The sequence below is a fragment of the Hydra viridissima genome, unplaced genomic scaffold (assembly GCF_058129835.1).
Source record: "Hydra viridissima isolate aposymbiotic clone 2 unplaced genomic scaffold, HvirCarnegie_v1 scaffold_1, whole genome shotgun sequence".
NCBI lineage: Eukaryota > Metazoa > Cnidaria > Hydrozoa > Anthoathecata > Hydridae > Hydra > Hydra viridissima.
The window spans coordinates 20,673,116-20,687,053 of record NW_028324300.1 but is presented as its reverse complement, the minus strand read 5'-3'; the positions used below and the strand labels follow the sequence as shown (position 1 = coordinate 20,687,053).

The 13,938-nt window shown below is 27.0% G+C and overlaps 2 protein-coding genes across 12 annotated transcripts; both read right to left on the bottom strand.

Moving 5' to 3' along the window:
• Positions 1–1,111: 1,111 nt before the first annotated feature.
• Positions 1,112–4,366, bottom strand: LOC149893838 (uncharacterized). 5 transcript variants are annotated; one of them, XM_090094947.1, is made up of 3 exons: positions 4,057–4,366; positions 2,094–2,176; positions 1,112–1,613 (listed from the first exon to the last, which is right to left on the bottom strand). In XM_090094947.1, exons 1-3 carry the CDS (start codon positions 4,253–4,255, stop codon positions 1,341–1,343), a joined length of 555 nt encoding a protein of 184 aa, XP_089951073.1. In that variant the 5' UTR covers positions 4,256–4,366; the 3' UTR covers positions 1,112–1,340. The 5 variants fall into 5 exon arrangements, with proteins under 5 accessions (XP_089951073.1, XP_089951083.1, XP_089951090.1 ...); XM_090094957.1 differs by having other exon boundaries at positions 4,081–4,366; XM_090094964.1 differs by having other exon boundaries at positions 1,482–1,616; positions 2,098–2,176.
• On the bottom strand, positions 4,084–9,538 carry LOC149893837 (uncharacterized). 7 transcript variants are annotated; one of them, XM_090094992.1, is made up of 5 exons: positions 9,276–9,528; positions 7,119–7,247; positions 4,688–5,174; positions 4,373–4,565; positions 4,084–4,146 (listed from the first exon to the last, which is right to left on the bottom strand). In XM_090094992.1, the coding sequence occupies exons 2-3, from the start codon at positions 7,240–7,242 to the stop codon at positions 4,852–4,854; spliced, it is 447 nt and encodes a 148-aa protein (XP_089951118.1). In that variant the 5' UTR covers positions 7,243–7,247; positions 9,276–9,528; the 3' UTR covers positions 4,084–4,146; positions 4,373–4,565; positions 4,688–4,851. The 7 variants fall into 7 exon arrangements, with proteins under 7 accessions (XP_089951118.1, XP_089951155.1, XP_089951150.1 ...); XM_090095029.1 differs by having other exon boundaries at positions 4,084–4,143; positions 4,981–5,174; positions 9,276–9,523; XM_090095024.1 differs by having other exon boundaries at positions 4,981–5,174; positions 9,276–9,522.
• Positions 9,539–13,938: the final 4,400 nt, after the last annotated feature.

Here is a 13,938-nt window from a genome sequence, read left to right as displayed (position 1 = left end):
ATTTGAATTTATTTGCTCTGCGCTTCTTTCTTGAAAATGCACCTGTAGGGAGTTCAAAGTAATCTACAATCTGAAATCTATGATCTAATAGCTTGAGTTGGTAGCGTTGTGTATCAGCCATATCTTTCAATAATGATTTTAGAGTTAGAAAAACAATATTGAAAAGAATTAAACAAGTGAAACAAGGAAACCGAATTTGCAAAAACCAAACGTAACAATCAAATTTTGCAACAATTTTGAAAAATTGATTTAATAGACATTCAATGCAAATAAAGAAAAACGTGTAAATATGACATGTTTTCATGGTCTCACAGCGAAAATTTAAAAACACCTTCATACTTTTAATTATTCATTTATTACTTTACGTTGTTTTTAAGAATAAATTTAACAAGTAAAAAAGGCAAAACATGGATGCAAGTAGGCGAGCTATTTATTTTTCCATGAGAAATATGCACGAAATTCTTTGTTCTCGTTCTTGACTTCTTTGATTTATCAAATGAACATGATAAAACTCAATATAAAATTCCTTTACTAGTTAATTACTTTAAAACTACTTCACAGATTTTTCTATTTTGTTTGCTTAAGATCTGTAGAAGATGCTGCTGCAGGGGTAGGAGCTTTAATAAATCACGAAACATAAAATAATTTTGTAAATAAAGCTACTTCATGAATCATCTTTCTTTCTTGCAATGATTATGATATTGGGACACAAACTACTTAATTATGGCTAAAGAAAATTCTATGTTAAATAATGAGCTATTTTAAGTATACATGGCCAACAAACATGCTCCATGTGAAAGTTCGTATAAACTTCGATCGTGTTCATTAAAAATATTCATTTTTAACTTACATCAAATACCTCCTCCAGCATTTTAGAAAAACGTTCTCTTTTTTTAAGACCACATTTTCACTTAAATAGTTTCTGTATTTAAACCCTTTCTCTTCTTTTTTAAGTCAACAACTTTGTTTCTAAATGGCAAATGGAAGAATTCATTATAAAAAAATTACAAGTAAAAACTTGTATATCTTGATAGTTTTACTTACATTATTTATATAAAATCAATTTGAAATAGGATTGAATTTAAGGAATGGTATAAAAACTTTTAGTATGTTTCACCTTTAAGCAATTGCACAAAAAATTATAATCTGCAAATTATTTTCTACAATCATAAAAAAAGAGTTCAATGTAGAGAACAAGAATCTCGAAAAGTTACAGACAAGTATATATATGTATATATGGTATATAAGTACATATATGTATTTATGGTTGGAAATTTTAATATCAGCCGTGACGTTTTGCAATTCAAATTGACGTTTTTTGCGACTTGTGAAATCGGTTGTTACAGTTTCGAACTTGTTATAGAGGGACCACATTTCTGGCGGAGGCGAATAGTTTTACTATTTGTCTTCTTTAAACAATAACACATCAAGAAACAGATCACATGCATGTACGTTTTCTGCTGTTCTAACGCAAGATCTACGAAAAACTTGACTGATAAAAACCGTCCCAAGTTCATCCAGTCTTTGCCAACCTTCATTTTTAATTGTAATAGTAATTCTGAATTGTCAAGAATATTACCCATTTTTGCTTGATCTTTTAACACAACTTTTTCCTAAACAAGAAACAACTTCAAAAATATGTTCTTTTCCAAAACCAGTTGTGGGATTTTTTAAAAAGTATGATAAGAAATTCTGAAACTGAATACAATCTTTACTTCCCACTTTACCAGATACCAGAACAGGAGGAAAAAATGTTTTTTTAAAAAAAGAAATTTAAAATTTTTAATTGTATGTACTCATTTTAGTTTTGTATAAAAATTAGAGGTAAAGGTGAGGGTAAAGAGGCCTTTAATGATTAATTAATGATTATTGTAGACAGCCAATTTTTTTCTAAATACACAGCTAAAAATAAAAATAAGTCTTTTAAGTTTTGCTAAAACTGCACATTTGTAAACCATAAAACTCCTCTTATTACGTATTCTTCGTAAAAAAAAAAAGTAACAATAAGTATAAAGCATAATATATATTTTAAAGTATGATATCTTATATAAAGAATATTATAAAAAATACAATTATAAAGATATAAAGAATACCTCATCATCATCAACAGCTGAGTAGTCATTAAGGGCAGCATATCTTGGTGGTCCTGTATTAGAAGATGGTGATGGTGCAGGTTCTGAAAAATTATGATCAATTGGTATAAAAACAACTGTTTTTCCACTTTCAGAATCGAGTTGAACTATCAACTGTTCATCAATAATAACATGTATGCTGTATATAGTTGAACATTGCAAATATATACTCAAAGATTACAACAATAATTTTGATGCTATAACTAATAATACAGTGTGCAATAGATTATGATTAGTGACATTTAATGCTAAAATTTATTTTTAAAAAAGACTAATAATTTTTAATAATAATTATGGGATGATAGAATGAGATATAGGAAAAAAAATAATATAAAAAAACAAGGTAATGGGAGCATAAACATGGCTTGACATATGCAAACCTAAATTAATGAACGAGTAATAAAATTTATGAAGAAAGGGAAAAATTCTCATGAAATTGTTTTTTTCACTCAAGGATAACAACAATAGTTGTGACACTTTAAAAAATAATAGCTTGCAAAAGATTATGGTCAGTGATATTTCATACTCAAATTCAGTGAGTATCTTGATATAACGATTGAATTAAAACACAAATTGTAGTACTTACTACAGTATTTACTATAATCGTACTTGTCATGACTTACTACAGTATTTACTATAATTGTACTTGTCATGACTTACTACAGTATTTACTATAATCGTACTTGTCATGACTTACTACAGTATTTACTATAATTGTACTGAAAAGAGAAATCATCAGCATGAACTCCTTACAGATGAAGTATGTTAATTAAATTTTGTTTAAATGAAGGACTGACTATCAGAACTAAAACTAAAATAAAAATTTTCATGGTCACATGTCAATACAGGCCATAAGAATATAAAATTCATAGTTTCTTGTAAATGAATGTCATGTAAATTTTATTTTCTACCTGAATTTCATCAGTTTCTTTCTAAATGAAAGAAAAAAAAAAAAAGGACAGCACCTTTACTTGAGTAAAAAGTGAGTGTTTTTTAAATTTTTTGGGATACTTTTCTAGTTTTTTATTGGTTTAAATTTTCATATAGAAGCACAATTATTAAAATTCTCAGAATACTTTATTTAAAGTTTAAACTGAGAAAGAATATAATAATCTATTAATTTCTACATTTGTAAAATCTTTCTAATGCAGACTGCAGTATAAAATAATAACACTTTACTAAAAAAAGTACAAACTTTGGACTTTCCATGAAATAATATGCATCATGAACAATCAATTAACTTCTAGGTAAATAATACTGTACTGAAAGATGATATTATCTACAAAGCACTATTTGTCAATACTTTGATATAGTAATTCTTGTAAGAGATGCATTTAGATTAAGGTAACTTAATGTGAATACATAAAACTCTTACAAAAATTACTATTTGTAGTTAAAATTAAAGTTACTATTTGTACCATTTGTCTGGCTGTTTTATATTTAAACTAACTAGGAGTAAATGGTTGCTTAACAGTTTTATTTTTTTTTTATATAAAGCTCACTCATTTTTTCAGTTATTACTTATATAAATGACTTAATATGCTGCTGGTAAAAATCATTTTCATTTTAATATAGAAAAAACATTAAATTGTAAACTAATTTTATTAAATTACTGATATCTTTTGCTGACCCAATTTAAACTCCAACATTCAAATTTAATTTTAAGAAGAAAAATATTTTCATTTTTTCTGAAGTGATATTCACCTGAGGAGTTCTTCAATTCTTTGTTAAGATTAGGTCAGTTTATTTTATTATAATTTATTATTATTATTTGTATAAGTATGAAAACTATTTAACATAAAACTTTTAATGGCTTTGAACCCTCTCATTCTTTTGAATAAAAAAGTAAAAAGAACATAAAAGGTTATACAAAAAAACAGGTTAGAAAATACACTACAGGTGAAATAACTACTTAAAAAGATACCATTTATGAGAACAGGTTCTTTACTTATTTCTTCTTTTAGTTTTTCTTTTTCTTCTTTTTCTTTTCCGAGACAAACTTTCTCTTCAACTGCTGATAAAATACTAAATTTTTTCATTCTTATCAGAGTACTTTTTATCAGCTCTTTAAACTGCAATGGATTAAAATCAAAAAGCTTTTCAAGAAATCCTTTCATTTTCATTTTCAAATTCTATAAATATAACTGAACTAAGACTAGAATTACTGATTCTTATCAAGCAAAGCTACTCTGAACAAAACATTAAATCTGCTAGCAACATTGAGAGAATTTACAAGTAACCTTTTATAATTTAAAGGAGAAAGTTCAAAGAGTTTGTCTAGGAATGCAGCCATTTTTGATTTATCATTGCTGTAACCACAGTCGATTTGTTCTACCACACTATCAATGTCATGCAGACATGTGTAGCGAGCCAATCTCTTCCAGTCAGCAGATACACTCTCAACCAAGATGCGCTTAACTGTTTCATCATTTTCTAAGAAAACAATTATTCTTTCTAAATAACTAAATCATTCATAAAATAAAAAAACAATTCCTGATAAACACTCTCAACAGTAAACAAGAACTTTCATATAAAAACATGAAAATTAATCTTACCATCTAATGATGACAGTCTGAAATAAGTCAAACCTACACTAACTGTATCTGTATATATTTAAGACATAAATACAATTGTTTAAGATATACAGCAATATTTCAGGAAATTCTATTTATAGAAATCAAACAATCAAAATATTGATTTATAATGAAAAAAAATACAATCAAAATGAACTGTTATTACAGGTATAATCATTGGTGAGAGAATGTTCATGAGAGTTTGCAATTACTTTTATGAAGTGATTGCAAACTCTCTTTATACTTTTAAGAGTATAAAGAGAGTTTGCAATTACTTCATAAAAGTTTAGTGGATTGATTTCAATAATTCTTTGAAGAAATATTTTCAATTTCAGCTCATAATTGTTATTCTTTTTCTGAGTTTTTTCCACCATGTCGTAAAATGCATTTAAACAAAAAATATGAGCAAATCTCATCGACTCAGAGGAAACTTGTTCAACCAGAATCTTTCTTACTCTTTCATCTGTATCTAGATTTAAGACAAGAAAAAGATTTACATAAAAAATATTTTTTGATGTCCAAAAAAATTATTTTGCTAAAAATTAAATTGTTTTGCAATTAGTAGTTCTCTAAAGGAAAAAAGAGGGACAGAACAATCTTCAAAAAAAAGAAAATATTTTAAAACCTAAAATTTGATTTTTTTTAAAACTTTGAAATCCTGAAGCTTTGGTAATAAATTCTAAATAGTTACATAAACATACACAAAGGTTTCTAATAATTAGAAATAGGATTAAAGCATATATTTTTATAAAAGAACATTTTTTTTTTCATTTTCAAAATTAATTTTCTTAAACAGCATAAAACAACAACTGAAAATATCTTTTTGAAAGAATGATTTTATTAAATCAGCAAAATCAAATTTAAAATTCATTAATTTTATCATTACTTTAGAGTAAAAACAACAATGACAAATTTTCAGTGTGGCTAGAAAGGTTACTTACCTCAGTATTAAAAAAATTACAAATATGTTCAAAATCGAAAAATATATAAAAACAATAAGTATGGGTCTGAGCAAAGTGACCATATTTTTTACTTATTTTAAGGCAGCTTTACCAGTAAATCAGATATATTTCTAAACATTAAAATCTTTCTTATTAAGAAAGTATAAAATTGACTTTACAAAACATGGAAAATGGTATAGATGTAAAATGAACAAATAAGTTCTGATACATTAAATAGAATAAAATTAATAAAATGGCAACTTGTTTTATTGTTAAATATGTAGACAACAATCAAAACAAAATAAAAAACAAAATTTTTACAGAAATTTAATTTATCAATGGTAAGCCACATAAGTGTAGTTAATGCAGACTATTGTGGAAAACCAACAGACCATACAACTATCAATCTCTATCAACTCTTTCAAAAAGTTTTGACTGTTCAAAATCCAACTCTCAACTCTGACTCTCCAATGCTGGTTGAAATTACTAGAGCAGAAACTATCATCTGAAATTGAAACATCTAATAATGGTGTGGCACATAATAATGATTGTGATATAGGAGTTAGATTGCATTTGACTTAAATAATTTTGAACTTAGCTCAATAATACTTTATGAAAATTTAAAAAACTTTAGTGATATTTTTTTGAATTGCAGCGATAGAAATGGCCATCACAGTTCACAAATTTTTAAGGGTCTTTGTGAAGTTGTATAGTAAGTTGTACATTAAATTGTACATTAAATTACATAAATTACATAAATTACATAAATTACATAAATTACATAAATTACATAAATTACATAAATTACATAAATTACATAAATTACATAAATTACATAAATTACATAAATTACATAAAATACATACATACATACATACATACATACATACATACATACATACATACATATATACATACATACATACATACATACATACATACATACATACATACATATATACATACATACATACATACATACATACATACATACATACATACATACATACATACATACATACATACATACATACATACATACATACATACATACATAGAAAATTGAAGATTCTTGTGTTGGTTTACATAAAAGCAGTAGAATATTTATGAAAACAAAAAAAAATTTAAGAAAATTTTGCATTGCATTTTGTTTGTTTTAAGGGTAATAATTATGCAAGGAAAGATTACAGTTCAATGGCATAAATTTCTAATCTAAATATTTTAGCCAAAACTAATAGTAAACATTCCAGTTAAATTTAACTTATGTAAAATTGACAACTGTTTGAAAATTGAATATATTTTGAAATACTTTAAAACTTATAAAGTAATCTTCATATACTTTAAACGACTGCATATAATACAATAGAAAAATTTGTAACATTTTATAGGTAAAGAGAAAAACTATAAATATTTGTAAAAAATACAAGATGGGGAATTCAAAAAATCTAAAACAAATGTTTTACATATCATACCTTCATGATCCAAAGAACATGCTGTTGAGATGCTAGACTCAAAAATATTGTGCCAATTATCATCAGTTTCTTGGAAGTCAACAACACTTTGTTTAAAAATTGCTTTACCAATAATGCCACCCATTAGACCTGTCAAAAGAATGTTCTAAACTTTAAAATTTTAACATAAAATTTTAAAAAACCTGAAAGTTTAGTATGTTCAAATCTTGTTTTTGGACCAGGAAAGAGATGATACTAATAATGTTGTTAAAACTAGAGTTTACTCTGAAGTGAAAGAGCAATCACCGCATAAAGTGAGTTTGAAATGTTGCTTTTTCTCTTTAAAAAGTCACATATAAAAAATGATTTCATTAAAATCTACAAGGTTGAAACAATATTTAATAACACGATTAATGGATATTCAAGCCCTGATATTGCCAATACAGGCCATAAACATGTATAGTGGAATTGCAGTCTACTGTTTGCAAAAAACCTTTAAGTTTCAGTACTAACATAACAATACTGCAATGTACTTTTATTGTATAGCAAAAGCAACTTTTTAAAAAACTGCTGATTTTTTTAGATTAATTTTTTTAGCTTAAAAAAGGATAGCAGTTTGAATGGGTTTTAACATGTCAAATTTAGAATAAAAATTTTGTAGACAATATCATAAAAAACTAAAATTTTTTTGAAATAACTTTTCTTTTAAAATAAAAAGAGTGTAAAACTAACTAGCACATCATTTTGACTTCAACTTTATCAAGAATGTTCAAGTATTTCTTTTTGAAGTTAATAAAATATTCTTCAAATAATTTTCAAATAATAGCACTTTTCTACAATCTTTTTTAGGTGCTTATAAGCAATAAGCAACAGCATATAAGCAACGAATGAGGAGTAAAGTAGGTATTTTCATTTAAGAAAAAAGTATCATTTATGAGAAAAAAGACCTGATTAAGAGAATAACAAACATGATTTGCAGTTTCTGTCTAAATTTAAATAAATATTACCTTTTTATAACCGAATATAACCGAATGTAACCGAAAGTCTTGTAATAAATATTAATTTTTAACTCAAAAAAAACAAAAAAAAAAACAATATACTTTTTTGAACTGTATTGTTTCTAAGTGGTATAAAATATGTCAGTGAAAAGTTATTTCTCAGCTTCGCATTTTATTGATTCAAAAGTTCATATAAATAAAAAAATCCAAACCAGCTAATAGTTAAAAAAACACTAAGAAGCATACTGGCTAATAAAAGCATTTTTATAAATAAAAATTATTTAGTATGGATGTTTTCTGCTTCATTCAATTTGTTTTTAAAGATCTAAACAAAGTTTCAAACTGAAAATAAAAAGGATTTTGTAGTTGTATAATAATTTTGAAACAATAAAAGTTTAAGCAATCAGAGAGGTTTTCTTTTTCATAGCATTTTAATGTTTGATAAGCAAGATTTAAACTTTATTCATTTGATTTAAATGATCTAAATTCAGCAAAAATATCCTCACCTTCAATGAGTATCTAGATTCAAAGATTAAAAACTAAATCACTGAACATATTAAATTGGCCTGTAAATAGTATTAACTATAAAATATCATTTGGCTGAAGCAAAAAATCATTGAATCACAGCTCTCATCAGCATGAACTACTTGAAAATGAAAAAAGCAGCACACAAAATAAGTTCTTTAATCTTTATTTACATGAAGGACTGACAATCAGAACTGAAAATAAAATATTAACATGGTCACTTTCTCCTGTAACAAACAAATTGTGAACAAGAAGCAAATATAAGAGGGAATCAAATTAAATGTAAAATATAAGCATTAACATTTGATGTCACAATATCTAAAATTATTTATAATTTCTTGTACATGAATATTATGTAATATGATAATTATAGTATATTATTATTTAAATGATAGAAACAAGTAGCAAAAGTTAATTACTCAGAAAAAAGATTTCAATTTAAACTAAAAAAAACAACATTTTTTCCTAACACCAAGTCAAAAGTAACTTTGAAAGACATGTTTAGAATGAATGTTTTTAATGAAAAGTTCCCTCAACCAAATGCAGTTTTTAATTTGATGTTTGTTTTGAGCAAAATACCTGCATGCATAAAATGCACCATATTAAAATATTGGAACTAAAAAGTTCGAATATATAATTAGCTCGCAAATTTTACTTTGTCCTGTTGCATAGATAAATCAAGACAGTAAATTTTGCTCAAGGAAAAAACGCAGAGTCTGAAGAGATCTTGCACTACACTAACCAATTTGTTTGTTCATATTTTGAGTAGCGATTACTCCTTAAATTCCTTCGGTCACGTGATACTTAAGTAACGGCTGTGCGTTACAAAACGTGTTGCAAGAAAGTATTGGTACAAAGAAATATGCACAACATCGATGTTCACTTCGTCTTCAACAAATCTTTTGAGAGCTAAAAACTTAAATAAGCATAGCGTCTCAGAGTTTTATGAGAATTTTGGAAAATACAAACATTCAATACACATTTGATATGGGTTGATCTACACTACAAAAGACCGCTGATGTCAGGAGTATAAACCTGCTCCTTTTACAAAAAAGAAAAATATCATTAAAAAATTACATAATGACGAACATGATGATAACAGCAGAACTTAAATTACTGCAGTAACAAATAAAATAAAGCTTTAATTTTGTAAATGTTTCCATTATATGTCAATCCACTGTTATACAGCCGCAAAGGTGTTTTTTTATAGAAACTCATCACAAGTAGAAATCTCATACGACATCATACACATTAAAAAGAAAAAGTAGAGTTTTTAACTTTTAGGGCTTTTGTTATGTTATATATTACTTGTTCCATCTCTTTGTCAAAAAGATACGCCCATTTTTAGAAGGTCCATTTGTTTTCAACATAAACATTCGGGTTGTTACGACATTTTGTTATACAAGTTTTTGTACACATGCAAACACACACACGCAAATACACACTAGCAAACACACGTGTACACACACACCCAAACATACACACGCAAACACACACACTCGCAAATACACACACACACACAAACACACACACGCAAACATACATACAAACACACACATGATGACACACACGTACAAGCTTTAGATATTTAGAAGCTAATTAAAATCATACCAATGTATAATTCCATATTAAGTATGCGTCGATACTTTCTACCTTTTTTTATTTTATTATTTTTTTTTTTTCTTAAGTATTTTTTATTTATCCAGGGCTTGTAAAAATTAATCTTTTTTTAGTAAGTAACTACTAAACTAAAAAAGTCTTTTTTTTTTTTGCAATTTATGGTGGTTGGATAGTTCCGAACAGGGACGCAAAGCAGTGTACTTATGGTTATCAAAACGAAAAAGAAGGTACCCGTACCTACATAAAATATATAGTTAACGATGGGAGTAAGAAATAAGTGCCCCTATAATTATTCAGCGAATACGTTCCAGTTCGTACTGAACGCATTTAAAAAAAAAAGCTGTTTTTAGGAAGATGAGAAAATATTTAGGGTGGAGCAGAGTTTATGTAAAATAATTGAGAAAATAAAAATCAATAAAAATCATTTTTCGTTTTGTTTTTGACTAAATAAAAGTTTTTTTAGCTAAAAAAAAAGTTTTTTTATTAAATAAACCTTTTAAAGTATCACTCGTCACAATAGATTTGATTGTTTGAAATCAATCGAACGAAAAGCGCATGAGCTTGTAAGGGCAGGCAAAAACGACCGAACAGATCAATATCATGCCTTCATAAGCGAGACATCGAAACAATCTTAGGTATATTCAGAGGTAAAGTTCAGAATCAAATAATCAAATTATCATTTTAAGTTTTCGAAGAAAAAAAAATTCATTAAAGAATTTTAAAAATTGTAGTTGACAGAATATCCTGATCCGTTGAGTACCGTAGGATGTCACTATGCTTCTTGATAAAAACCAGACTTATTACAACTAATTTACATAACATACTGGTATTTATGAACTTTTGTAGATGACAAAAGAATACATAAAAAACTGTTGTCGAACATGGCTTTTTAGTGAAATAATTTTTGTTGCTTTATCTCTATCCAGAGTTTTTACTATGTTAAATACGCACTTTCCCTAAACTGAATATGCATGCTCCCTAAACTTAAGCAACCCTGGCACGGTATGATGCGCACATTAAACAACGATCATGCTATGATTGAAAGTGCTTACTTCGAGCGTTTTAACGGCTATTATTGTGCAGAAGATGGTAAGCTAATGCTATACTTTACTTTTTTTGCTGGCTTTTCATAAGAATACTTAAAAGGTGAATAGGCTTTAAGATTGAGTTATAAGTAAAATCTAAAAGATATTGCGAAAAACGTTGTTAGCCAAAATAATTTTTATATATATATTTTAAATCAGCTGACCCCCTGATTAGTTATTTAAGATTATTTAAAGCCAACGAGTAACCATAAAGGAAATCAAATTTTCAGCTTCTTAAAACAGTGCTACGTGTATTGCGCAAGATTGCATACGGTGTCAGAGACATTGGAAATACAGCATCCCTTACTGATACAAACGTTATGGATGAACTTTTTCAAAACAAACCTAACTTATGAAACTATTCTTCAAAAGCTTTACTCTTCTTAACATAATTGACGACAAGCGAGTAGGGTGTTGAGTGGAGAAGGTTGAATTTTTAAAAAAGAAATTTGAACAAAGAATTGCTTCTCATTAAATCGTGTTTGTATTCGTTTTTTGCGCAGATAGTTACCATACCTCATTATTAACAAGCAGGTTGAAAACATGTTAAGTTAATTTATGATAAGTATAAATAAATTTTGATTTAAGACTGCACGATTAAACCTAAAATATTAAAAGTTTCATTTCAATACAAATGTTTCACTCGGATGTCTCTAAGTATCGCTCGGTTTGCTGTTTAAATTCGGTATTACATTTAGTTTATGAGTAACTGAATGTAACAATTTTCCATGTTCAGAAATGACCTTTTGTTATCAAAGTTCGGTGATGTAATGAGTTTTCTTTTCAAAGTTGGAGTGACAACACAATATTCTAGTGTATTTTAAAAAGGACAGATAAAAAATGATTACAAAAGAAGCGGACCTCCTAGGAAACCAATCAAACGCGTATATTTTTAGACATAACACGATACACTTTTAAGTAAAGCTCAGGAAACATTAAATGTTTTCCAAAATGTGTCGCTAATATTAATAGTAAAGTTGAAGGATTTTTTTGCGTGTAAAAGAAGTTTTCAATCCTTCCGGTTTTTATTTGAGTCATTTAAAAAAATAGAGTCAAAGAAGAAAAGTACCATCACGATCATCCGCAGCAACGTTTGAAATAGGATTAAGCAGTATCCTCCAAAACAATTTTAAAAATACTTAAAATTTATTCTTTTTAAAAAAAGGTTTTTATTCAAAATATAATCTTAGTTCCGAATTTGGACGATTCAAAAACCATTTTTAATTTTTTTTTTCAAAATGAGAGTTTTTTTCATCATATTTTTATGACAATAAAAAATTCAAACGAAACTTTGTAGGTCTTTTACTCAAAACGAGTGTTTTTCTCGATGAACCAATTTTATCTCTTCAACTATAAATGATAGTGTTAAACCTTTCAGGATCTGTTCTTATGGCTAATAACACCATTTAACTGATTATTTAAACATACTCTCTACCCAAAATTCACCAGCTGGATGATTAAGAAATAAGATCTGATGTTGTGATTCAAAACTTACTCGTAGCTTGCATGGATTGCATTTAGATCATATAAATTTCTGGGTTTTTTTGGTTTCTTGGGTAGCAACTCCAAAGAGGGTCCTTAAATTCATGACAATATGAAAAATTCAAGTTTGCCACCATTAAAACTTAAAATATTTTAGTAATCAAAGATCCCCAGGACCCCTGGAAAATTTTTTTTCCGTTTAGAAATTTTTGTTTACATAACCTGAAAAGTTCAACAAAGTGACTGACTCTGCCAGTACCAATAGAGCTTGCAGGAAGCTTTATCCTGAACGATAAAGTTGCCTTTATCGTTCAGGATAAAGGCAACTTTATCGTTCAGGATAAAGCTGGAATGCCATACATAAATGATGCTATATACAATGATAAGTCGCCATATTTTATTTGTGCGATTTCAGCATTGATTTGCTTGTCAGTGTAATTCTTTGTTTTTTTGTTTGTCATTGTATGCGTCTTTCTTTATTGACTGAGATAATGTGAGTAATTTTTAAGTAACTAATTACGTGGGTGACTCATATTTATATAAGAACTAGATGCTAATTAAATTTGGATAATAAGTATGAAATAATTATATAAATAAATAAATAAATAGTGTGTTCAATTAAACAAGGAATCTTTTTATTTCAGTTTTTCTTCGTAACTTTCTTCCGGAATTTGTAAATTCAGTTCTAAAAAAAGGATCATCTTTAGCAGAAATTTTGCTACCAAAGCACATTTTATGTTAAGCGCAGAAAGTTTTTATTTATGAAACTGAGGAATCAGATTGTGAATAAAATTTAAAACAATTTATTCATAGAAACTCCTTTTAATTCGTATTAAAATTCTTAATTAAAAACCAAATAGTTTTATACCGTATGAAAAATTCTATATAATAATGTAAAAAAAAAAAAAAAAAAATTTCAAAATGATTTTCCCTTTAAAAGATAATTCATAAAAACTAAAAACTCAAAAGTTGTTCAATTTTATTTGCTTTTACTCTGCAATGTTTTTGTCGTTGAATCAAGAAAAGGTTTAGAACTTTGGATGAAATCAAATAAAAGTTGTTCTTGATAATGCTTTATTTTTAAATTTTCTGTTTTGATCGAGAAAAACTTTGTCTTGTAATTCAAAATCA

Bases quoted from the DNA above. Each gene is read 5' to 3' on its own strand.
- LOC149893838 (XM_090094947.1), bottom strand. From the start codon at position 4,255: ATGAAAATGAAAGGATTTCTTGAAAAGCTTTTTGATTTTAATCCATTG. The intron at 2,177-4,056 runs GTATCTTTTTAA...ATAATTTTTCAG, and splicing joins AGAACCTGTTCTCATAAATG to AACCTGCACCATCACCATCT. The intron at 1,614-2,093 runs GTATTCTTTATA...TTTCTTGTTTAG, and splicing joins CAGCTGTTGATGATGATGAG to GAAAAAGTTGTGTTAAAAGA.
- LOC149893837 (XM_090095008.1), bottom strand. From the start codon at position 7,242: ATGGGTGGCATTATTGGTAAAGCAATTTTTAAACAAAGTGTTGTTGAC. The intron at 5,175-7,118 runs GTATGATATGTA...TCTTAAATCTAG, and splicing joins ATGTTCTTTGGATCATGAAG to ATACAGATGAAAGAGTAAGA.